Below are 26,266 nucleotides of genomic sequence, written 5' to 3'. Positions count from 1 at the left end.
TTGTATTAATCAAATTGCACCAGGTTGTCACTCTTAAATATATCAAGCAACATTTTTAAAAGCAATTTAAAGAGATAAGTCACATTCCCAAATGATACCTGGTTGTGCTGGCTCATGGCAGGTTTTACATTTGACAATGTGCAAATGAGTTTGAGCACAAACTTGAGCAAAAGAAAAACGCTTCTTAAAACTAGCGTAATTTTGGCCACAATTTGCACCTAATGCAGAAACTCTATTCTACAGTGCTTACCACCTTTAGTTCAAGTTCATTTTCACTAGAATAATTCTAATGAGCCACCAATAGCCTGCAGAAACAGCTGATTTACCTCTTTCCATGGAACTCGAATGAAAGCTCCAAGCAATGGCCTAGATCATTGCGCCATCTTTCCCCAGATGTTTTCTCTCATAGATTCAAGAAAAAAGTTTATTTACACAGCTGCTGTAATGTTTTTCTAAAAGCATGGCACATTTTAGCAAACATTGAAAAATATTTGAATAAAGCATAAAATGTTGTATTGCAATTAATAAACATATTGTAATCTGCAGTTTATCTAAATTCAACAAGAATGCTGTGTTGAGCTTTTTTAAAATCAGCTTGCATTAATATTCCTTTCAGTAAAGGAAAATTAGCTTTTACTTCATCATCCTGTGCTTGAAGTGAGTATCGAACCAGAATCTGATCTCTGGCAGCCTTAGGGCACCACCTTCCAAATCCCTATGCCCGGAAGACCAGAGATACTCACATCCAATCTCTTGACAACACTGTGATACCCTGCATCCAATGCCCGATGCCTAGTGGCATCTCAATCCCTGGAAGTTCAGAGATGTACAATACTTGCAACTCCGTGCACCATGTATCCACTCCCTGGCAGCACAGTAGTCATTCTTTAAGTCATGCTTTAAGAGACTAATAGTACTTTGTGTCCAGCCTCCGGCCAACTTGTGGTGAGTTTTCATCCAATCCCTCATAGTCAGATGGAGTACACAATATTATTCTAAAGTTGGGCATGGGGTGGGGTTATATATTTGTCTTCATTAGTCATCAAATAAAGCTGGCAACAAAAATTATTGGACTACAGCTTTGTGCGTTAACACATAAGTCTTGGAGCTTTGTATCTCTACTCTAATTAAACAGATGGCTGCTGTGATTGTCTGCTGCTGTGTTCATCCATGAGATGTAATCTACTAAAACAATTGCTTCTTATGCTATTGATTGTTCAATTGATTAAAGTTTTAGCAAAATCCAAGAAAAAAATATCTGAAAGCAGCATTATAAAAGCTTGCATTTCAGCCTGAACCTTGCCCACTTATTGATGTTGCAGTGTTTGTGTGGAGGTTTTAAAATAGGTTCTTCTGCACTGTTCCAGGACCTGATCCTGCTGAATAGATCCCCAAGCACAATAACATTGCTTTCTGAGGTATAATCAGACCATTTAAATTCTGAAGCAGAAGAGGGTTCAAGTGCAAGATCCCTTTTCACTCAGCTGCTGAAAGATTTAACAAATTCATCATGCCAGAAACTTATTTATTACCACTGTTAAATCTTGTTTGCCACAATTGATGTTTTCACCTAATCAGCAGTTGTAGTACATTTAAAGTTTTGCTGCATCAGGAGCTGGTTAATTGAGCAATATAGCCGGACAATTTGAGGAAACTTGAGCAGGCAATAATTCAGAGTCACTTACTATAAACTGCCAGTTTAGTCACATTCCTGGTCCACTACTTTCTTGACAATCAACCTATTTCATAACATTAATGTAAATATTAAAATATTTGAAGATTAGTATCTCCAGATTATTTTTTATTTCTTGCTGTAGAATATACCAAAGCTCTTACAAAAAAAATTATTTTTGGGGAGCTCCTCTGTATATTCTCAGAGTTAAGGTTTTCTGTGATGGAAGCCAAACATGTGGATATTGGAAACACAGCTGGGGTTAAGTAAATTCTACTGCTTGAAAAACATGTAATACGCAAATTGAACATAGAATAAAATATTCTATTTGCGACTTAATCACAACCTCTGAATAGCAGCCGCTGGTGCACTGTTGTCCTTTTTCTATTTCCTCTAACAACCAACCTTGTGATCTAACTGCCTATTTAAAGCCAATTAGTGCTGTTGGGCCGTTTTGTACTAAGCATGTCCCAACTGGGAAATGGGTGGAAACTGCACAGCAGTGATCTTACATGAATTGGAGTTTGATTTCTGTCCATCTCGGGGCTATTGGAAGTAAAAAGACGTTTTTCCTTACCATACCACCATCCGTTATACTATTGCTCTAGCAGAACTGTATTTTGCTTCATGAGTCGATTTGGCTTTGTTTTAATTTTTACACATTGTGATTGTTTTCACATTATTTAACTGCGCTAATCAATAAATAGAGTAAGCTGTGTCCTTTAATATAAAGTACTAATTCCATTTTGCAATGCGCTGTGTAATCAGTCTAGAAATTGGATTTCAAATGTAATTCCTTCCCACAATTAAAAAAAAATCAACATTATAACTGATCCAAGGAAACCTTTTCGAATGCAAACAAAAGTTTCAATTATACAGCACCTTTAACAGAGGACAGAAATGTCACATGGTACTTTGGATCAGCATTCACTTTGTCTGATTACTAAGAAGGAGATGCTAGGAATGGTGACCAAAAGCTTGGTCAAAGGACTGGATTGTCAGGAAAGTCATAAAGGAGGAGAGGTAGGTGGAGAGGCAGAGAGTTTCAAAAACGGAATTCCAGTGTGTTCTAGGCACTGCCGCCATTGATGGGGAAATTGGAGGGTGGGATGCACAAGAGGCCCGACCTGGAGAAACAGAGCATTCTGAGAGGAGATGTTGTAAGATTGGTGAAGGTTACAAAGATAGGGAAGCGTGAAGCCAAAAAGAGATTTAAATAAAGAGTGTTCGTTTTAAATTTGAGATGTTGGGGGACTGGGGGCCAATGTGAGTCAGCAAGGGCAGGAGTGATGGGTGTGCAGGATCTGGTAATACTCAGGCTGCTGAGTTTTGGAAGATCTGAATTTTACAGAGAATGGAGGATAGGAGACTGGCCAAGTACAGCTGAGTTTGGAGGTGAGAAAGGGATGGGTGAAGGTTCTAGTAATAGATGTGCTGAGGCAGTGGTTGAGGCAGGTGATTATACAGAAATAGAAGAAGGCACAATAGGATTTGGGAAGATCAGCTCAGAGCTGAATAGGAGAGGGTGATAATGGCAGTTTTTAAGAGGAGGGAGCCAATACCTGATGTAAGGGAACTATGTACAATATCAACTCTCATGTGAGTCAGGAAGAGAAACCAGGTGATCAACAATTTAGTTAGAATGGGGTCAATGGATCAGGTGATGTGTTGCATTTTGAAAAAGATGAGCTCAGAGTGGATATGAGAGGAGATAGGAGAGGAACTAAAGGAAGATATTGGATGAAAGGTGGCAGTTTGGCTTGGTAGGCAGGGAGGTGAGGGAGAAGCAATTGCATCCACTTCACATACAATACCTCACGAGCTACCAACAAGCTTACTACATTGCTCCAGAACCAACACATGAATCAAAGTTACATGTCTGTGGGTAGCATGTGATACATTGTGTATGGAATGGATGTAATTACTTGTCTTGATTAACTGTTTGTAAAGACAAACATTGTAACACAGGACTGATCACGTGCAAGGTCACAGACTTATAGACCATGATCCTACTCATACATAATAAGACTGTCCGGTTTCAGTGCACAAGTTAAATCACGTTCTATTTTGTTACATAGGATTACAGGCTTTTCTAGTTTGGGGAATCAGATTCAGTGATTCCAAAACTGGATGAAATGGAATCACAGAATCCGATTCCCACAGCCCGTAATTCATTGAAATAAAAACAGATTGTGACTTATTTGGACATCATAAACTAGTGCCTCCAACTATAATTGAATGAAACGGTGGACAACAGTCCCTCCAAAAACAGTTTAAAAATTCCAGAATGCAATGCAAAAATAAAAATGGAACATGGGGAAGAATTCTCCCCCCGTCGGGAGAGTTGTGTGGGGGCGGGTGAGGGTGGGGGCGGGTGCAGACCCGACTGGGAGTCCTGATCGGGACTGTGTCGCCATTTTATGAGGGCAGGCCAATTAAGGCATGGGACCCATAGCATTTTATGACATGCGCCTGGAAGCGCTGAGTGCTCCCTGTGCAGGCGGGGTGGGGGGGGTTACCTGAGCCGGGGCCTGCACAGAGGTGCCTCAGGGAGATTAGTTTAAGTTTTAAAAATTTAAATGAAGAAAAGAAACATTTTAAGACATGTCCCCACATGTGACAGTGTCCCATGAGCTGGGACATGTCTATGAACATTAATGAAAAAATTTATTTAATTTATAAACCCTTCATGAAACCTCATCTCGCCCGTGGATGAGGTTTCATGATAAATGCGAAGGCCGCCTGGGCTCTTCGCCTGCCCGACAACCTTAAGGTTGGACGGGCAGCTCAGTTTATTAGTTTAATTGATATTTAAATAGCCTCAATAGGCCTTTGACAGTTTGGCGGGCGTGCAGCCAACTCGGGCACGCCTGCCGAACTGAAAATCTAAATGACGCGCGGTGACATTGGGACGCCTGCCCGATGGCACTGTGCGTCATTTTATGCCTCAGCGAGCAGGCCCCACTCCCATTCGCCGAGCCAAAGATTCAGGCCATGATTTCTCAGTCAGTGTAAAACAGTGAACATGTCACAGTGTACATCCCAGCAAATCACCTGGGATGTGAATGAGTATTTCCTTTTTTGTTTCTAAGGGCTGGATTTTACAACCCCCTGGCAGCGGGTTTGCAGGTGGTGGGGCCCATAAAATGCTATGGGTCCCATGCCCACCACCTACCCCTTCTGCAGTTTTACCAGTGGCAGGTGAAGTGTTGGGCAGCCTGCCCACCCAATAGCTAATTGGGTCAAGCGGCTAATTAATAGTCACTTAAGGTCCTCATCCTGCCACTGCTAGGATTTAACCAGCAGTGGGAGAGGCCCACACCAAGCGCCAAGCCCTCCAGCTTTTACTGCGCGGCTGGGGACAGACAATGGGGGGTTACCTCCTTAACGGTCCCGCTGGGCCCATTGGAGGACCCCCTCCAGGTCTGCCTGGCCTGTTTACCCTGGCAACCCACCACCCCTTACCTGGGCCTTCTGGCTTAGCCCTCCCCACTACACACTTCCCTTTCACTCTGTCTCCATGTCTCCTCGTGGTCAGGGACTGAATGCAGGCCCCGTAGTGGCCAGCACTCACAGTGACGCTGCTGAGACCAGAGGGCTGCCGGCCATTTGATTGGCTGACAGCTCTCTGAGGTGGGGCTTCCTGCCTAATGGCCGATAAATACATGTGGAGCATCTCGCTGGAGCAGGGGTGAGCTCGCCCCCAACTTCTCACTGGGGGATACAGGGACCCGGCGCCCCATTAAACCCAGTCCAAAATGACTCCAAATACCCATCCAAACTCAGTGCAAATCTACCCTGTGCTAGAAACACTGTGGCATCAAAGGTTAACCCCTATTAAAATAGATACTTTATATTAAAAGTCCTCTAATATTTTGTATATTTTAATTTATAACAATTCATAAAGCAAGTAATTATGCTATTCTGTCTGTAGTAAGTTGGTTGTTTTATCTAACAGACTTCCATGGGATGAAATTCAACTTTGAAGAAGGTGTTAAATGGGTGGGAGCAAGCTGACTGACTGCGATATACCCTGCACAATTTTACTGTCTTGCTGAATTAAATGGAAAAGAAGATCAGATGGGGTATATAATGAATGACCAATTTCCTACCACTCATTTTGCACAGCGACCCAAGTTGAATTTCAATCCTCTCAAAGGATTTAAGAATTAAATGAGCGTCAGCGTAGCAGAGTTGGTAATACTCTTATAAAAGCAAAAAACTGCCGATGCTGGAAATCCAAAACAAAAACAAAAATACCTGGAAAAACTCAGCAGGCCTGACAGCGTCCGCGGAGGGGAACACAGTCAACATTTCGAGTCCGTATGACTCTTCAACAGTTCTGTTGAAGAGTCATACGGACTCGAAACGTTGACTGTGTTCCTCTCCACGGATGCTGTCAGGCCTGCTGAGTTTTTCCAGGTATTTTTGTTTTTGTTTTGGTAATACTCTTATCTGAGTCAAACCTTGTTTTGGAACTTGAGCACATGATCTAAAACTGATACTCCAGCACAGTACTGAAGGAGTGCTGCATTGTTGGAGTTGCTATCCTTAAGATATGATGTTAAACTAGGGCTTCTTGAGGTGGAACTCAGAGATCTCAATATTTTCAGGAGAGGGAGGATTTCCCCTGGTCTTCTGGCTAATGTTTGTCACTAGAAAAGCAGATAAACTGACAATTCATCTTATTGCTGGTTGTGGATTTTCTATATGAAAAGTGGTTGCTGTGTTTGCCTATAGTTATTCATTTCCAGCTAATTCATTCCATGCACTGTTCTTTGCAACATTTCTAAGAGTTCTGATAAGATGTTATATATTAATTCAAGTCTTTTTTCTTCTAAATGGGAAAGGCACAGTTCATGAAGAGAAGACAAACATTGTGTAACCTCGATGAAGTTCAAACTACAGTATTCAAATTACTGAAAGGGCACACATACAAAAAATCAATCATTTGCTTTTCAACCAAAGGCTTTTTTTGTGGGTTACAGTACAGTAATATATATGTATAGTAATATATGTTCATTTCATCTTGACATTTGGCTGATGGGTTAGTCGGTGATCTTGGAGTTGTTAAATTCTATCACTTGCCTACATCTCATTCTTTGCTGGGTTATGGCCTGTTAAGCAACTTCGAAAGGCTAGTAAGTGCAGGTCACAGCCGCACCGAGATCTTTGTAAAACTAAGGTGTCCAAATGTGGAAGATAATTAATGCTGGCAACGCTTAAACAGTTATCTTAATTGAGAAAATGAAACCCTCTTTTCCCCACTTGTCCTCTAATAGCTTGAAACAAACCACCACCTCCAAACTTTTGGAAGTTTTCCATCGATCTCTTTTGTTTGCTTAACCAAACTACCATTAAACAATTACAGTAGCAGTGGTTACACAATTGATTGATCAAAGCACAATCCAAATAGCTAGGGATCAGCTGGAATGTGAGCCTCTTACTCATACAAACTGGGAAATGGTTTCTGTAGTTCCAGGGGCAATTTATGTGAAAGGTGTTGATGGAAGATGATCCTGACTGTGATCAGTGAGCCATGATTAATGCAGTTCATTTGTTTACATGTCAATATCTTATAAAGCTGTCTCTGAAGATAGCATAGGTTTCTGTGTGAAAACAGTTCTCATGTGCTTCCCGAAAATCACACTGAGTGCCTCTCACAAATGTGGTGTTGTGCATCTCTCATACGCTAAATAAGCTCAGCCAGCAGAACATGCCCCTCACAAAGATGGCAGATCCCTGATGGAGATCTTTGAAGTACCTGGCCTCAATTTTCCTACACTGTACGTGCGCTAACGGTGGGCCTGGAAGCGGATGCGTTGTCCACTCCCGCCTGTGATCGCAGCCCGGACGTGATTTCACACTGGCTGGCTAATTACACACTTCCCCAGTCTCTCACCTGTCCACTGGGCTCTTACCTTCCTCTGAGACACCTGCCAGTGTAAAATGCGCCTGGACACTGGCTCAGCCCTGCCGGTGGGGGCAGGAACAGGAGCGTGGGGACACTGGATGCAATGGTGACCCGGAGGGGTCATTTAAAAGAGTACAGGCAGCTCCCTGAAGGCTGCCAGGAGTTGGGGAGGAACCTCAGGGAGCTGTCAACGTGAGAGTGGAAGATCGTATACTTGGCAGAAGTAATGGCCTCAGCACCTGCTGGGCACACCAGGCGGGAGGGCAATGCTGATGAGCACCCTGCACCCCCCCCACACCCCAGGTTCTCTGACGAGGGCCTGCACACTCTACTGGAGGCAGCGAGTGCCTGGCATGAAATACTTATGCCACAGGAAGGCGAGAGGAGGACACTCCACCAGACGAAGAAGTCCTGGACGGAGGCGGCTGCCCAGGTGAGCAGGCATGATGCTGTGCATCATGCATGGATCCAGTGCCAGAAACGGTTCAATGATCTTATGCAAGAGTGAGTACCAGCTTGGCATGGAGCTGTGTATAGATGTCATGGAGGGTGGCCGTTCCTCGTGGTATTCAGGGGTGTGAAATGCAGAGTGCCAAATGGCACATATCCCTGTGCGTGCCAAGGCTGTGAGATGTGCCCACTTGCCTTGTGTGTATAGAAGGGTGAGGTGTCCTAATCTGACGGGAACCTCAACCTGCATCTCCTTGGGGTGGGCGGGGGGAATGGTGCGAGGCTCGGATGGTGTGGCAGGTAGAGGGTACACTAATGAATGCACTTTGTCTGTACAGAAGCAGAGAAGCCATAATGCTCTGGAGCACGCATGAACGAGTGTTGGGGTCCCCAGCATACTGATACTTTCCAAGTTGGAGATGGACGCCCTGGACATGGAATGTGAGCATGAAGCAAGGTCCACAGGTCACGGTGAGGCAAGTGTCTTGGAGGAAGGTAAGAGCCCAGTGGAAAGGTGAGAGACTGGGGAAGTGTGTATGAGCTGCAGAATCATGGCATCTCCAGTGAGAAGCTCTAATCAACAGTCCCCATTACTCATCCAATCACAGTGCCTCAGTAAGGCAGTTGTCCATTCTGACAAGAAACCTTAGTTCATGCGCAGTCACTTTGTCACAATGTAATCAACTAACATTCTGTTCCTCCCTCAGAAGTGCCATCCTCACGATGCCCGATAGACACTGAGGACCCTCCCTTGACACCCAAGACGAGCCGAGGACAGATGCGTCTGTGTCACATCATCTCTCCAAACCAAGCACCAGCGCAGATGCAGGCACATCGGATCAGTTGGTAGTGCACAGTGGTGAGGATATACTGCACTCGCTTGAGGAGCTGGCTGAAGCAGCGAGTGCCCAGGGTGCTGGCAGTTGGAGGATTGCTGGAGACCAGGAGTTTGCTGAATCTGAGGCAGATGATGAGCCTCTGGAGTTGCCCATCAGACAGCAGATGCAGGATGTCCAGCAAGACACATGGGAGGGTCAGGCGAAGATCCCTGACGGACTGCATGCCATGGTCTCTGTCATGGAGGAATCCATGTGGAGTGTGAACACTGCATTGACCCAAAGCTCTGAGCGCACAGCCTCCTCCATTGGGAGAGTGGCAAATCTCATGGAGACGCAGCTTGAGGAACATAATCAGGGGTTTCTGGGGCTGCACTCAGACCGGCAAACCCACACACTGACAGTGACCTCAGCAGGTCACTGCCAGTGTGAGCGATGGATGAGGCACCTAGTCTCTCTGCTAGGCACCCGTCCATCAATGGTGAGCAGGGAGGTTCAAGCCAACCTCATGCTGGTGAACCAGCTGCATGTTGCATCTCCGGGCTCCTCCCAGGGCGTTCCAGACGAAGGTAGCAGCTCCTCCACTCCTCTTTCCCTTGGAAAGAACCGGAGGCAAAAAAGTTCAGGGTTACCTTAAGAGCCACTGGCATCGGGTGGCCACCGACACAGTTTGAGGTGATCTCTGGGCCAATCATGTGGCAAATGGAGGTCACAGTCTCCCTAGAGAGGCGGAGCCTCCTTCAGCACTGGACCTCCGACATATCCAGGTTGCTGGAGCACTGCCCGTAGACTCTCGCTGCAGGATAACGGCACTTTCTGCAGACCCTTCCACCCTACGCTCCCTGTGGGCCCTGCACCCCATGTGGCTGTGATTCTCTTTCCACCAGTTGCTCTCTGGGACGCTGCCTGAGGACACCAGCCCCCCTCTCCCTTCTGGCCCTCTCCTCCTCAGAGGAGGAGGTCCCTCCAGTGGAGTAGACATCCCCATTTGCTAGAATAAAGATGGCACAGGATAGTCCCCTGAAGGGTGCACTCGGCGAAAGCCTCTGAGAAAGCTCGTAAGCCAAAGAGTCCTCTAGAAAATGCAGAAAATGCAAACAACTGTCAGAAAAGCACCTACAACTAACGCTCACCTAAACTCCTACCTAGTCACAGAGCCATGGCTCTGGTCGACTTTTATCCGCCCTGGATTGAGTTTCACTTAGAAATGGGATGGCCGCCTGGGCGTATGGCTGGTGTGCCGACTGCAAAACCTTCAACCACTTTATATCTCATTGTAGTGATTGTTCCCTTTTATTCTGCTTTTAATCTGAGTTGCAATACCTCTTCTGTGCGCATTCCAGTAATGAATTTCGCTACGGACTAACATGCAGTAAATTCAGGGATGATTAAGAAAGCTGGAAATTTGTATTAACTTTCCATTTAGAAATGTACATAAAGTCTGTGGTACACAAGGCAAAAAAGAAGTTTGTTATCTACTAAAATTTTGGTTAATATCCAGCTAAAGGATTAACCGTGAGTAGGTTGTGATTAAATATGCATCTATTAAAACAGCCCTGTTATTTGCACAATTTGGGCAATTTTGTTTACAGCTTCGCTTTGAGCAATGCGATAGTAGGTGAACTGATGAATGCCTTTCATAGGTTAGACTTATTGCCGCACCAAGGTTAGTATTTGCTTTAAAGAGGGCAGTCAATTACTATGGGACTCTCCGTGAAAGTATTTTCAATCCAGGGTTTCTCCACATGCTCCCTATAATTATTTCCTGGAACATCAATAGAAGGAGGCCTCTTCTGTGAAGCCCTGATGACATTTATCCCACTGATAAGGATGTGAAGCAGATGAACTCTCCAGGGTATTTGGTGATTCATGACCTTCTTTGATCAGAGTATAAATTGGTACAGGCCAGTCCAATCAGTAGCGGTCTTTGTGCTTGCTGTAAAAATAAATCTGCACAGTTATCCACCGGTCTGGATACAGATCAATTACGCTCACATGCCATGTGATGGGAGCATTTCATAGAGAAATCCCTTCATTTGATATCATACCAGGCATGTCTATTTCACTTCCTTATGGAGGGGATAAATGTTCCTTACACTCCCAGTATGTCTATTTCACTTTATTGTGAACAGGGAAGATTTCCTTTAGACTCCCAGTATATCTATTTCACTTTCTTATGAAAGGGATGGATGTTCCATGGACTTCATGGGGAATTCTTTGACTATTGATATCACTGAAAGGAAAGATAATTAAAAGTAACCACCTGGGGCATATCGTGGGGTGAAAGTTTTTCATTCAAAGGACTTTCTGTACATTAACAACTTTCTGTTGCTAGCAACTTAGGGCAGAATCTTAACGGAACTGACCTGGGTGGAGGGGGGGAAGGCTGGTAGTCAATCAGGACCCCTTTGCTAATTGAAGCAGACTTTACCATGACTGCTTAACTCAGCCACGGGATTATCAAGCTGCTTCGAAGTTTCCCAGCCAATCAAAAACTCCAACCTACACTCTCTGAATGAAGGCTCTCTATTTAAAGGCACCGCAGCAGGGGTCTGAATGGCTGCTGGAAAGGTTGCTGCTGAAGCAATCAGAAAGCAAGAGAATGAAAGGAAGATGTGGGATGGCTGCCCATCCCCCCCCCCCCCCCCCCCTCCCCCCGCCTGGTTCTCTGAACCCTCGCTGGAGGTCAGGCCGAAGGGGCTGGATAGAAGTTCCCTGTGGCTGGGAGGAACAGGCCAGTCAGCCAAAAGAAGCAGGCATGGCTGGAAGTAGCAAAGGGTGTAGCAGCAGGAGTGGGTGCCCAGGACCAGGATTCACTGTTGGAAAAGATGTAATGATTTCATTAAGTCTGGAAAGGTGACTGTTATACCAGTTTCAGGTGATGTCCATCATTCTCTGACCTCCCCAGCGTCCTCCTGCTCAGCGCTCCTCTGGCCGACACACTTTGCGGTTCCACACATTCCTTTCTCTCCAGCCACCGTCTCAAATATCCATCTCAACAGAGAACACTCACACTCATCCTTGTCTTATTGTCCTCTTGCACTGATCTCTCAAGGTCACCCAGCTCAAGGGTTCTCATTCCATCCTCAGCACACAACCCACCTACACAATACACTCAGAACTCTCTGCATTCTCTCATTGCAGGAGAAGGCAGCACAGAACTCCAGGGAGAGGCCCAGAACTGGAGGTGGCTCTTTGATTGGTCAAGGTATCAATTTGACTGCCTCGGAAGATGAAGTCTTGGAGATTGCTAGGATGGTACACACACTAGATCGAGACATGTGGCCTGCCCAGAAAGATGGTAATACCATTAGATGATGCAATGTCAACATTTATTGCCCACCTCTAATTGCCCTTGAGAAGGTGGTGGTGAGCCGCCTTCTTGAACTGCTACAGTCGCAATGGTGTAGGTACACCCACAGTGCTGTTCGGAAGGGAGTTCCAGGATTTTGAGCCAGCAACAATGAAGGAACAGAGATATATTTTCAAGTCAAGGTGGTGTTTGGCTTGGAGGGAACTTGATGGTAATGGTGTTCCCATGCATCTGCTGCCTTTGTCCTTCTAGATTGGTTGAGGTTGCAGGTTTGGAAGGTGTTGTTGAAGGAAACTTTGTGAGTTGCTACAGTGCATCTTGTAGATGGTACACACTGTTGCCAGTGTGTGTGGATGTGGAGGGAGTGAATGTTTAGGTTGGTGGATGGGGTATTGATCAAGGAGGCCACTTTGACTTGGATGGTGGTGGACAGGCTTTAGGGAGTCAGGAAGTGAGTTACTCGCTTCAGAATTCCCAGCCTCTGCCCTGCTCTTGTATTTATATGGCTAGGCCAGTTCAGTTTCTAGTCAATGGCAACCCCCAGGATATTGATAGTGGGCGATTTAGCGATGATAATGCCACTGAATGTCAAGGGGTGATGGTGAGATTGTCTCTTGTTGCAGATGGCCATTGCCAAACACTAGTGTGTCGTGAATGTCACTTGTCACTTATCAGCCCAATCCTGAATGTTGTCTAGGCCTTGCTGCATGTGGACACGGACTGCTTCATTATCGAGGAGTTGCAAATGGTACTGAACATTGTACAATCACCAGCGAACATCCGAATTTCTGGCCTAACGATGGAGGGAAGGTCATTGATGAAGCAGCTGAAGATGGTTGGGCCTAGGATACTATCAGGAGGAACTCCTGCAGTGATGACCTGGAATTGAGATGATTGACCATCAAGAACCACAACCATCTTCTTTTGTGTTAGGTATGACTCCAACCAGTGGAGAGCTTTCCCCCTGATTCCCATTGACTTCAATTTTGCCAGTGGTCCATGATGCCACACTCGGTCAAATGCTGCCTTGATATCGAGGGCAGTCACTCTCACCTCACCTCTGGAATTCAGTTTTTTTGTCCATATTTGGACCAAGGCTGTAATGAGGTCAGGATCCAAGTGGCCCTGGCGGAACTCAAACTAAGCATTAGTGAGCAGGTTATTGCAGAGTAAGTGCCACTTGACAGCACTGTTGGTGACACTTTCCATCACACTGTTGATGATTGAGTAGAGGTAGATGAGGTGGTAATTGGCTGGGTTGGATTATCCTGTGTTTTGTGGACAAGACATACTTGGGCAGTTTTCTGCATTGCCAGTTGTAGCTGTACTGGAACAGCTTGGCCAGGGGCAGGGTTAGTTCTGGAGCAAAAGTCTTCAGTACTATTGCTGGGATGCTGTCAGGGCCCATAGTCTTTGCACTGTCTACTGCCTTCAGCCATTTCTTGATATCAGGTGGAGTGAATTGAATTGGCTGAAGACCGGCATCTGTGATGCTGGGGACCTCAGAAGTAGGCTGAGATGGATCATCCACTCGGCACTTCTGGCTGAAGGTGGTTGCAAATGCTTCAGCCTTGTTTTTTGCACTGAGGTTCTGGACTCCCCCATCATTGAGTATGGGGATATTAGTAGAGCCTCCTCCTCCTGATAGCTGTTTTATTGCTCATGATTGGATGTGGCAGGACTGCAGAGCTTTGATCTGATCTGTTGGTTGTAGGGTCACTTAGCTCTGTCTATTGCATGCTGCTTCTGCTGTTTTCCATGCAAATAGTCGTGTGTTGTAGCTTCATCGGGGTGACACTTCATTTTTAGGCATGCCTGGTGCTGCTCTTGGCATGCTTTCCTGCACTCTTCATTGAACTAGGGTTAATCCCTTAGCTTGATGGTAAAAGTAGAGTAGGGGCTCTGCTTGGGCCATGAAGTGGTTGAATACAATTATGTTGCTGCTGCTGATGGCCCACAGTGCCCCATGGATACCCAGTTTTGAGCTGCTAGATCTATTCTGAATCTATCCCATATAGCCCAGTGGTAGTGCCACACATGATGGTGGGATGGTCAGTGTGAAGACAGGACTTCGTCTTCATAAGGACTGTACGGTGGTCACTCCTACCTAAACTGTCATGGACAACTGCATCTGTGACATGTAGATTCAAGAGACAAGGTCCATTAGGCTTTTCCGCCTTGTTGGTTCCCTTACCACCTGCTGTAGGCCTAGTTTGGCAGATATGCCCTTTTATGATTTGGTGAGTATGACTATGTCAGGCTGTTGCTTGATTAATCTGTGGGACAGCTCCCCAATTTTGGCAAAGCCCCCATATGTTAGTAAGGAGGACGTCGCAGGGTCGACAGGGCTGAGTGTGCTGTTGTTGTTTCTGGTGCCTAAGTCACTGCCAGGTTGTTTTATTCCTTCTGACTTTTCTGTCCCAGTTTGTTAAAACTCCAAGTGGTTAGCTAGGCCATTTCAGAGAGCAGTTAAGAGTAAACCACATCGCTGTGGGTTTAGAGCCACATGTAGGCCAGACAAGATAAGGACAGCAGATTCCTTCCTTTTGTGAATTAGATGGGTTTTTACAACAATTGATGATAGTTTCATGGCAGTATCACTGTGACTAGCTTTCAATTCTCAATTTTAAAAAATTCATTAATTGAATTTAAATTCCACAAGCTAACATGGTGGGATTTGAACCTGTCCTCCCAGAACATGAGCCTCAGCCTCTAGAGTACTAGTCCAGTGACACTACCAATGCACCACCACCTCCCCTGATCATGTTGGGTTCCATCTCCCCTTGAAAGTTAAAATTCTGCCCTTACTGTTTATAGAGGAACAATATGGTTGCCTGTCAGCCATGGCTCAATGATATACTTAGCTCTGAGTCAGAATGTGATAGGTCCCACTCCAGGACTAAGCAAATTTGGGCGAGACTCCAATGCATACTGAGGAAGTCTTTCAGGTGAGATGTTAAACTGAGGCCCTGGCCATTCTCTGAAATGGATATGAGTGATCCAATGTGTCTCATTGGCTGCAGAGTTGTTTGTGGCATTCTGAGGATAGAACAGTTTATATTAAGGTGCAAGTTATTTTGCTCTTTGGAGATGTAAGAATGAATCATTGAAACACTTCTGGTCAAAAGTTACACTTCCCTGTATTCAAATATGAATTTCATAATCTGATTGAAACTTTGATTACAAACTGGCCTTTCCCCTTAGCTTGCTGTAGAAAGAAGTTGTTTTCACTCCTTCAGGACATCCCAAAGTATTTTACGACCAAAAAAGCTTCTGACGCTATAAGACTAGAAGATGGGGCACCCTTCCACTGCTTCCTGAAGATACATTGCCAGAAAAGACAAAGAAATTTGGGACCAGAGTAGGTAAAGGAATACCTAAAGGTAAAAAAAAACTTTACCAAACCCAAAGGAAGAATTAACTTAGAACGGTAGCTCAGAACACAGGGAGAACTCCATGAGTCAAATAGCTATTAATATTCTTCCCATCTCCAACGTTTAGATACTTTGGAGAGATTTCTTCCAGCCTTTTTGTCATCAGGTCATGATTAGTTCACTTGACTGGTATTGACTGAAATTACATGGAAGTCTGGAATGTGTGTTCCTTTATTTTTTTTTAACCAGTGTGCAGGATAAACAATAAGCACTGACACATTCCTGCCATTTAATGTCCGGTTTGACGTTTCTATTAACAGATACTTATGACCTAGATTTTCACTCTGACATGAATCCTGCCTTATCCATCTAGGGTGGATTGGAGGGAAGAAGGAGAATTGCTGCAGAGCCTCTTGTACTGTTGTGAGTGCGGGACTCCAAATCAGACAAACAGGAATTCCACAATTCTCAGGGGCTTGATTTGGAGACGTGTAAGCATGCTAATGAGTTTCTGCAAGTATTAGGACAATCAGCTGACCAAAATCAAAATGATATGTTCCTCACTATGACTTGAGCCTTTCTATAACTTCTTGCAACATACTTTTGTTATGTCTCCCAAAAACAACTTCATTAGGGGGTTTAACCAAACACTTTTGGAGCATGAATGTGCCTGGCTCATGGCAGTTCTGAATGCTTTCTTGTCATTTTCTCTTATGTTGCTACATACGGGCGCATTGCAACTTCCGGATTTCAGCCTAAGTGAGCTCGCCGCAAGTTGCGGTGCCATTGTGTCCCTAATTAGCGGTGGACTTCTCAGTGTTTGCCGCTATTGAGGAAGGAAAATTTGGGCCAGTTTCAGACAGGAACATAGCTTCAATCCATCCAGCCCAGCCATCTGCAGCATCCCCTGGTAATGACCCTGGATTCCATTTGTTGACAAGAACCTGTCTAACTCTTTCTGGAAATACATTAAGTTTTTTTGTTCTACCACCCATTCAGTTCCAAATACTTACCACCATTTAAGTAAGCCTTTGAATTTCTCTTGCAATCCTGTTTTCTTTTATTGTTTTTAATTTGTAAATACAACACCTTGTAATTGAAACATGACTGTCTAAAATGACCTGTGATATTTGGTATATAATCCTACAGTGTCTAGAACATCAGTAACTGATGACCACAACCATTGCAACAATGACAGCTAAGCCAATTTTCGAATCAAGCTCTCGAGGTCATCTCTCATGTTATTCAATAGTGCCGTCCAAGCAAATTGCAAACATGTGATTGATTCATTTTACTTTTCTTTTATCAAAATTTACATCTAGGGCACATACACGCTAACCATTAATCCACGAAATTCCAATTGTCTACATAGCAATAATTTACATTTCCCAATGTATTAATGAAGAAAGGTCTCAGAAAGAAAGATCAATTTATTTTAACTTAAAGGGGAAAGCTAGGGATGCTAAATTTTCAGATGGGTGGAAGGTAAATTTGTCATTTGAGCATCTCCTGTTTGAATCATTATATGGCCTGCACGACCCTTCATACTTACATTCCAGTTCTGCATATGTAGTCTGGGGGCCAGAAAGAGGAAAGAATATATGAAAGATGCCAATTATTCTCATCCTTGTTGAAAGATATTTTTCTCTCCTGCTTTTAGGGATACTCCCCAAATTTAGAGGACACATAGCAGCCTGCTCCGGGCTAATTCAGTTCTGTGGGTGGGCAGAACAAAGTTTCTCTTGCATTTTCCTATTTTCTTTTGTTGCGCTTAATTTGTTAATATGACCCTTTGTACGTGAAACATGGCTGTCCAGAATGACCTGTAGCATTTGGTATTGTGCAATCTTGTAGCATTTTGAATTTTACTAACCAATGACTAAAAGCATACACAAAGGACAGCCAAAATGCAAAGTCAAATTTTGAACCATCTTCCCTGGGTCACCTCCCATGTTTTTCAATAGCGCAGTCCAAGCAGATTGTAAACATGTGTTGGACTCAATTTTACAAATTTTTTAAATCAAGATTTACATCAATGGCAGCTATCACGTCAACCATTAATCCGTAGATTCCAATCCTCCACATGAGGATAATTTATATTTCCCAATTTTTGCCAATGAAGAAAGGTCTCACAAAAAACATCATTTTTCTCTCTGAGAGGAGAACTAGGAATGTTTAGGTCATCTTGTCCTCTAATTTATCCTCATTTTTAGTAGATTAGGGAAGTCTCAGAGTCTCTTTTAGATAGCATCATATAGAATGTACAGCACAGGAACCGGTCTCAGATGGTCCATGCCAAATAGCTCCACTATGCTCAAATACTCCCTGCACAGGGAATAAAAAGACTTACATTGACACAACACATTATCAAATCACTCAAGAAAATTGGTAACAACAACTTATATTTATATAGCCTCCCTAACATAATAAAGCATCACAAGGTGGTTCAAAGAAGCATTATAAAGCAAAATTAGACACTGAGCCATGTAAGGTGATATTAAGGCTGATGTCCAAAAGCTTGGTCAAAGAGAAAGGTTTTAAGGAGTGTCTTCAGGAGGAAAGTGAGGTAGAGGGGCGGAGAGGAGAAGGGAAGGTATTCCAGAGCATAGGACCTAAGCAATTGAAGGCGTGGCCACCAGTGATGGAGCAATTAAAATAAGGGATGTTCAAGAGGACAGAATTCAATTAGCCAAGATGGTTGTGGGGTTGGAGGAGATTACAGATGATAAAGAGGAGTGAGGCCATGGAAGCATTTGAAAACAAGATGAGAATTTTAAAATCGAGACGTTATTTGACCAGGAGCCAATGTAGGTAAGCGAGCACAGGGGAGATAGGTGAACAAAATTTGGTGTGAGTAAGGATATCGATAGAAGAGTTTTGGATGACTTCAAGTTATGGAATGTGGGACATCAGCCATAAGTGCTTTGGAATGGTGGAGTCGAAATGTAAACTAAGGCATGAAGGAAGGTTTCAGCACCATATGAGCTGAGGTAGGGGTGAAGTCTGGTGATGCTATGAAGGTGTAAATAGGCAGTCTTAGTAATCATGCAGAAATATGTTTAGAAGCTCCTCTTGAGGTCAAAATGACACCAAAGTTGCAAACAATCTGGTTTAGTCTCAGCCAGTTGCAGGGGAGGGGGATGAAGTCACTGGCTAGGCAACAGAGTTTGTAGCAGGGACCAAAGCCAATGGCTTCAGTTTTCCCAATATTTAATTGGAGAAAATTTTGGCTCATCCAATACTAGTTGTCGGATAAGCAGTCTGATAATTTAGCAACAGTAGAGAAGTTGAGTGAGGTCGTGGTGAGTAGTGCTGGATGTGGTCAGCGTACATGTGAAAACCGACGCTATATTTTTCCTGATGGCATTGAGGGGAAGCATATTGATGAGGAATAGGAGGGAGCCGAGGATAGATCCTTGGGGGCACCAGAGGTAAGGATGTGGGAGTGGGAAGAGAAACTATTGCAAGTGATACACTGGTTACAATTATTATAGATAAGAATGGAGCAATCGAGTGCAGTCTCACCCCAATGGGACAACAATGGAGGGGCATTGGAGAAGGTTGGTGTGGTCAACCACATCAAAGGCTGCAGACAGGTCAAGAAGGGTGAGGAAGGATAGTTTACCTTTGTCACAGTCACATAGGATATCTTCTGTGACTTTGATAAGAGCTGTTTCAGTATGTCGTGGGGTGGAAACCTGATTGTTCTTCTCCCCTTTCACTTGCTAAAAATCTGTAACATTTCTAACTTTTCCCTGTTCTGATGAAAGATTATCGACCTGAAACATTAACTCTATTTCTCTTGCCTCTGTTTCTCTGCTCCTTCACCCCCGAAAGAATTGTACCCTTTATTTTATATTATCTCTCCATGTTCTTCCTACCAAAATGGATCCCTTCACATTTCTCTGCATTGAACTTCATCTGCCACCTGTCTGCCTATTCCACCAACTTGTCTATGTCCTTTTGAAGTTCTATACTGTCCTCCTCGCAGTTCACAATGCTTCCAAGTTTTGTATCATCTGCAAACTTTGAAACTGTGCCATGTACACCAAGGTCCAGGTCATTAATATATATCAGGAAGAGCAAGGTTTCCAAGGGTCAGTGTCCCTTGCATTTCCTGATTAAGGACCTAGGCCTTGGTGTAGAGAGCACAATTTCAAAGTTTGTGATCCTTCTTTCAGTTTTAGTGATAGCTTTCTATTGCATAACACTCGCTGCACTTCTTCTAATTACTCCAACCAGAGATAACCTGCTGCTTAACTTCCAGTTCCATACTTCTATCTTCTGCCACCACTGACACCAGGTACTTGAAGCTACTCACATCCTCCAAGTCTTCACCCATAATCTTTATACCTTCATTATGATCCTCTTCCCTAGGCTCAAACTGACAGTGCTTGAATTGGGTCTTTGATCTACTGACCTTCATACCGTCTTCCACTGCTCTTCTCCTGTTCTCCAGATACTCAGTCAGGTTCTTGTCATCCCCGCCAGATAGCTCAATGTCATCTGCAAACATCATTGACCATGGTACTTGCCATCCCGCTTTCTCAATTAGAACAGCCATGACAAGCAGGAAGAGGAAGGGGCTTAGTACCAATGCTTGATTGTGCTATGCACAGCATTATTAAATATTACAATAATGTGTCATTAAAGACAGTGTGATTCTATCATTTGAACATTATAATTAATCTGTTTAGGTGCTGTAGAATGTCCAAGTCATCGTTCCCCTCATTCTATTTCCCTTCTTCACCGACGGCAGACAAGCTTTGCTTTCTCTTCTTGCTCCTCCCACCCATGCCACCCAACCCCGCCCCAGACTAATATCTCCTCCCTCACAAAGAATCCTCAGAGTCGGCATTAAATGATCTTGCCTTACTAGACCAAGCCTGTGAAGTGAACCCTCGCCATTCCCCATTCAGAAAAACAATTTACCGAAATAAATTCATAAAATCATTGCAGTAATCAGACTAATGGCCACCACATTACAGGAAGGATATGACCACACTAGAGAGGGTAGAGAGGAGATCTATGAGGATTTTGCCAGGAACGGAGAATTTCACCTATACAAAAAGATTGGATAAGCTGGAGTTGTTTTCTTTGGAACAGAGGAGGCTGAGGAGGGATTTAATTGAGGTGTATAAAATTCTGAGGGGCCCAGATAGAGTGGGCAGGAAGCATCTATTTCCTTAGCAGAGAGGTCAATAACCAGGTACATAGATTTAAAGTAATGGGCTGAAGAATTAAAGGGAAGTTGAGGAGAATTTGTCTTCACCCAGAGGGTGGTGGGGATCTGGAACTCACTGCCTAAGGGTGTGCTGGTGGCAGAAAGCCTCAGTGCATGTGAAAAACAACTTGGATACGCACTTGAAGCTAAAGGGCTACAGACCAAGACCTGGAAAGTGGCATTAGGAGGAATTGCAATTTTCTTTGGCTGGCATAGGCATGATGGGCTGATTGGCATCCTTCTGTGCCATAAATTTTCTATATTTTGATGTAATGGAGTAGTATTGCTGTTTATTTGTAATCAGACTAGTGGAGTGGTATTTCTGTTTATTTGTAATCAAACTAGTGGAGCGGTATTGCTGTTTATTTGTAATCAGACTAGTGGAGTGGTATTGCTGTTTATTTGTAATCAGACTAACGGAGTGGTATTGCTGTTTATTTGTAATCAGGCTAGTGGAGTGGTATTGCTGTTTATTTGTAATCAGGCTAGTGGAGTGGTATTGCTGTTTATTTGTAATCAGGCTAGTGGAGTGGTATTGCTGTTTATTTGTAATCAGACTAGTGGAGTGGTATTGCTGTTTATTTGTAATCAGGCTAGTGGAGTGGAATTGCTGTTTATTTGTAATCAGACTAACGGAGTGGTATTGCTGTTTATTTGTAATCAGACTAGTGGAGTGGTATTTCGGTTTATTTGTAACCAGCCTAACGAAGTGGTATTGTTGGTTTTTTTGTAATCAGACTAGTGGAGTGGTATTTCTGTTTATTTGTAATCAGACCAGTGGCGTGGTATTTCTGTTTATTTGTACGAAGTGGTATTGTTGGTTTATTTGTTATCAAACTAATGGAGTGGTATTGCTGTTTATTTGTAATCAGACTAGTGGCATGGTATTTCTGTTTATTTGTAATCAGACTAACAGAATGGTATTGCTGTTAATTTGTAACCAGGCTAGTGGAGTGGTATTGCTGTTTATTTGTAATCAGACTAACGGAGTGGTATTGCTGTTTATTTGTAATCAGACTAGTGGAGTGGTATTTTTGTTTATTTGTAATCAGACTAGTGGCGTGGTATTTCTGTTTATTTGTAATCAGACTAACAAGAGTGGTATTGCTGTTAATTTGTAACCAGACTAGTGGAGTGGTATTTCGGTTTATTTGTAATCAGCCTAACGGAGTGGTATTGTTGGTTTTTTGTAATCAGGCTAGTGGAGTGGTATTTCTGTTTATTTGTAATCAGACCAGTGGCATGGTATTGTTGTTTATTTGTAATAAGACTAGTGGAGTGGTATTGCTGTTAATTTGTAATCAGACCAGTGGAGTGGTATTGCTGTTTGTTTGTGATCATACCAATGGAGTGGTATTGCTGTTTATTTGTAATCAGACTAGTGGAGTGGTATTGCTGTTTATTTGTAATCAGACTAACAGAGTGGTATTACCGTTTATTTGTAATCAGACTAACAGAATGGTATTACTGTTTATTTGTAATCAGACTAGTGGAGTGGTATTGCTGTTTATTTGTAATCAGACTAACGGAGTGGTATTGCTATTCATTTGTAATCAGACTAACAGAATGGTATTGCGGTTCATTAGTAATCAGATGAGTGTAGTAGTATTGATGTTTCTTTGTAATCAGACTAGTGGAGTGGTATTGCTGTGCATTTGTAATCAGACTAACAGAATGGTATTGCTGTTTATTTGTAATCAGACTAGTGGAGTGGTATTGCTGTTTATTTGTAACCAGACTAGTGGAGTGGTATCGCTGTTTATTTGCAATCAGTCTAGTGGTGTGGTATCGCTGTTTATTTGTAACCAGACTAGTGGAGTGGTACTGCTGTTTATTTGTAACCAGACTAGTGGAGTGGTATTGCTGTTTATTTGTAACCAGACTAGTGGAGTGGTATTTCTGTTTATTTGTAACCAGACTAGTGGAGTGGTATTGCTGTTTATTTGTAATCAGACTAACAGAGTGGTATTACCGTTTATTTGTAATCAGACTAACAGAATGGTATTACTGTTTATTTGTAACCAGACTAGTGGAGTGGTATTGCTGTTTATTTGCAATCAGACTAACGGAGTGGTATTGCTATTCATTTGTAATCAGACTAACAGAATGGTATTGCGGTTCATTAGTAATCAGATGAGTGTAGTAGTATTGATGTTTCTTTGTAATCAGACTAGAGGAGTGGTATTGCTGTGCATTTGTAATCAGACTAACAGAATGGTATTGCTGTTTATTTGTAATCAGACTAGTGGAGTGGTATTGCTGTTTATTTGTAACCAGACTAGTGGAGTGGTATCGCTGTTTATTTGTAATCAGTCTAGTGGTGTGGTATCGCTGTTTATTTGTAACCAGACTAGTGGAGTGGTATTGCTGTTTATTTGTAACCAGACTAGTGGAGTGGTATTGCTGTTTATTTGTAACCAGACTAGTGGAGTGGTATTTCTGTTTATTTGTAATCAGACTAACAGAGTGGTATTGCTGTTAATTTGTAATCAGACTAGTGGAGTGGTATTTCGGTTTATTTGTAATCAGCCTAATGGAGTGGTATTGTTGGTTTTTTTGTAATCAGGCTAGTGGAGTGGTATTTCTGTTTATTTTGTAATCAGACCAGTGGCGTAGTATTGTTGTTTATTTGTAATCAGACTAGTGGAGTGGTATTGCTGTTAATTTGTAATCAGACCAGTGGAGTGGTATTGCTGTTTGTTTGTGATCAGACCAATGGAGTGGTATTGCTGTTTATTTGTAATCAGACTAGTGGAGTGGTATTGCTGTTTATTTGTAATCAGACTAGTGGAGTGGTATTGCTGTTTATTTGTAATCAGACTAGTGGAGTGGTATTGCTGTTTATTTGTAATCAGACTAACAGAGTGGTATTACTGTTTATTTGTAATCAGACTAGTGGAGTGGTATTGCTGTTTATTTGTAATCAGACTAATGGAGTGGTATTGCTATTCATTTGTAATCAGACTAACAGAATGGTATTGCGGTTCATTAGTAATCAGATGAGTGTAGTAGTATTGATATTTCTTTGTAATCAGACTAGTGGAGTGGTATTGCTGTTCATTTGTAATCAGACTAACAGAATGGAATTGCTGTTTATTTGTAATCAGACTAGTGGTGTGGTATCGCTGTTTATTTGTAACCAGACTAGTGGAGTGGTATTGCTGTTTATTTGTAACCAGACTAGTGGAGTGGTATTGCTGTTTATTTGTAATCGGACTAGTGGAGTGGAATTGCTGTTTATTTGTAACCAGATTAATGGAGTGGTATTGCTGTTTGTTTGTAACCAGACTAGTGGAGTGGTATTGCTGTTTATTTGTAATCAGACTAGTGGAGTGGAATTGCTGTTTATTTGTAACCAGACTAGTGGAGTGGTATTGCTGTTTATTTGTAACGAGACTAACAGAGTGGTATTGCTGTTTATTTGTAACCAGACTAACAGAGTGGTATTGCTGTTCATTTGTAATCAGACTAGTGGTGGTATTGCTGTTTAGTTGGCCGAAGAACACAGTGACCTCTTGACTGTTGGCTTCAAGTCAAGAGACTACAGTATAGCAAAATTGAGACAGATATAAGGAGCCGCTTTAAGGGCATTGCGCGGTTACCTTGGTGATTTCCCAGTCTTTGCGACTGTGAATTTTATTTCAGCGTGACTGACACAAGTGTTGCTAACCATCTGGGTCAAATTTATCACAAAATGGGAGGGGGAGGAGGCTGGAAGACGGCGAGAAGGAGCAAGTCTGGAATAGCCTTGATAACCCTCAGTTCCTTGAGCTCTCAATGCAAATTCCGCCACACCAGGGTTGCCCGTCCACGCTGATCTATCACTCACTGAAGAGAAGACACTTTCATCTGGCCACAACTATAACAAGGAGACTGATATCCTCCTCGCCCCATCCTTGCTAAACATTGAAAGTATCTCTTGGCTGCACATAAGAATCTGTTGACATTTCTGTCCCCAAGCCCATTTTAACAAGCCCATGCTATACAGTGATCTTCAGACTGCGTGACTGTCACCAATACGACAGATTGCTGGGACTCCGCACTACATCAGCAGAACATAACATTTTACATAAAACACGGACAACTGCGATTTACTATCACACGGGACAGCGGAGCTGCGGAATCGACGATTTGTTTTAGACACTGGCATCTGGAAATGGACACAAAGCGGTTCTAATGGTTTTACAGGTTGGATGTGTCCGCCCCTCTCTATCTCCCTTTCATTTAGTAAAGGGGATTGTAAAGTGTCTGAATCCAGTGCTACTCAGAGAGAGAGGGAGAGAATAATGCCAAAAGCGTACGTGCCGGTAGACAGTCTGTGGAATGAGGGGGCTGACACTGAGCAGCCCACAGAGCGGATCCGCTCTTACCTGCAACCTCTCGCTTGCTGGCTGCCACATGTTGGTCCTGCCTGCGGGCCAGTGGCAGTGGGTGGGCTGGAGGTGTGATGCTGCTCTCCCGCTTGCTGGGCTCGGTATAGCAGTAGCTGCTGCTGCCACTGTCTGATGGGATCGGCGGCGTCTCGCTGAATCTTCTCGCCTCTCTCTCTCTCTCTCCCTCCCTTTTCACCTCCTCTTCTGGCCGCTTTACTCTGCTGCTGCTGCTGCAGGCAGATATCCAGAGGCGGAAAAAGCCAGCCAGACCCTCATTCCCATTTGTAGCGGCGCCGGGAAGTGGGAGGTCGCTGACGGAGCCGGGGGCAGACACACACACACAGATATATATATATATATATATGAACAGTCACGGCTTGTGGCCTCTGCTCTCAGTTCACAGCCTCTCGTTTTAATTGTAAACACCCACCAGTACCTTGCGTTACACTTCGCACTTTCTATCGCACATGTCACTAAAGTATATTTGTAGTGTGATAATAAATCTGCAGGCTACATTGAACCCTTTAGTGTAAAAAAAAAATGAAGCCAACTCTGATTTTGAAGTCAGCTTGTTGAAGTTGACTCGATTCCATTAACTTCGACCACTGTTAGGTCAATTGAGGTATAGAAATGTTACCTTAAAGCCTGTGTCTAAATCTGAATCTAAAGCAGACCTTGGGAAAAGGGGGAAGGGGAATGGATTTGATCAATGCATTTCAGTGATATCAAGAATGTGGACCATTCCTCTGTACTTAGCGTTTTGGAAAGGCAGTTCCCGCCCCCCCCCGTTGATCCGCACTCCACTTTAAACTGTGCCCCCTGCACCTAAACGTGCCTGTGATGGTAGGGGGTGTGCTGAGCCTTATTACCAGCCAGATACATCGACTTGCACATCTTTCATGTAATCACTGTGGTGACACAATGAGACTTAGAGATTTACCTCCGCCCTCTCTCGACAAGCACTAGAAGGAGGCATGATAGCGAATCTGTCAAATGTGGCCCTGGCACTGCTTAGCTGTATACAAAATACTGTCTGGAAGTGGTATTCAGAATATGGATGGGGTTAAGAGAATGTTCAAGGTCCGGACGTTCTGTCCACCGATATTGGAA

The 26,266-nt window shown here is 43.5% G+C and overlaps 1 protein-coding gene across 1 annotated transcript in view; it reads right to left on the bottom strand.

Moving 5' to 3' along the window:
• pid1 (phosphotyrosine interaction domain containing 1) overlaps nt 1–25,475 on the bottom strand; it is a 129,064-nt gene extending 103,589 nt beyond the window's left edge. Inside the window, exon 1 of the mRNA XM_078564217.1 lies at nt 25,154–25,475. Coding sequence (XP_078420343.1) covers nt 25,154–25,183 — 30 coding nt within the window. The 5' untranslated portion in view covers nt 25,184–25,475. The remainder of the gene's footprint in view (nt 1–25,153) is intronic.
• Nucleotides 25,476–26,266: the final 791 nt, after the last annotated feature.

The sequence above is a fragment of the Cetorhinus maximus genome, chromosome 19 (genome assembly GCF_964194155.1).
Source record: "Cetorhinus maximus chromosome 19, sCetMax3.hap1.1, whole genome shotgun sequence".
In the NCBI taxonomy this organism is placed as follows: domain Eukaryota; kingdom Metazoa; phylum Chordata; class Chondrichthyes; order Lamniformes; family Cetorhinidae; genus Cetorhinus; species Cetorhinus maximus.
This window is presented reverse-complemented; position numbering and strand designations above follow the sequence as displayed.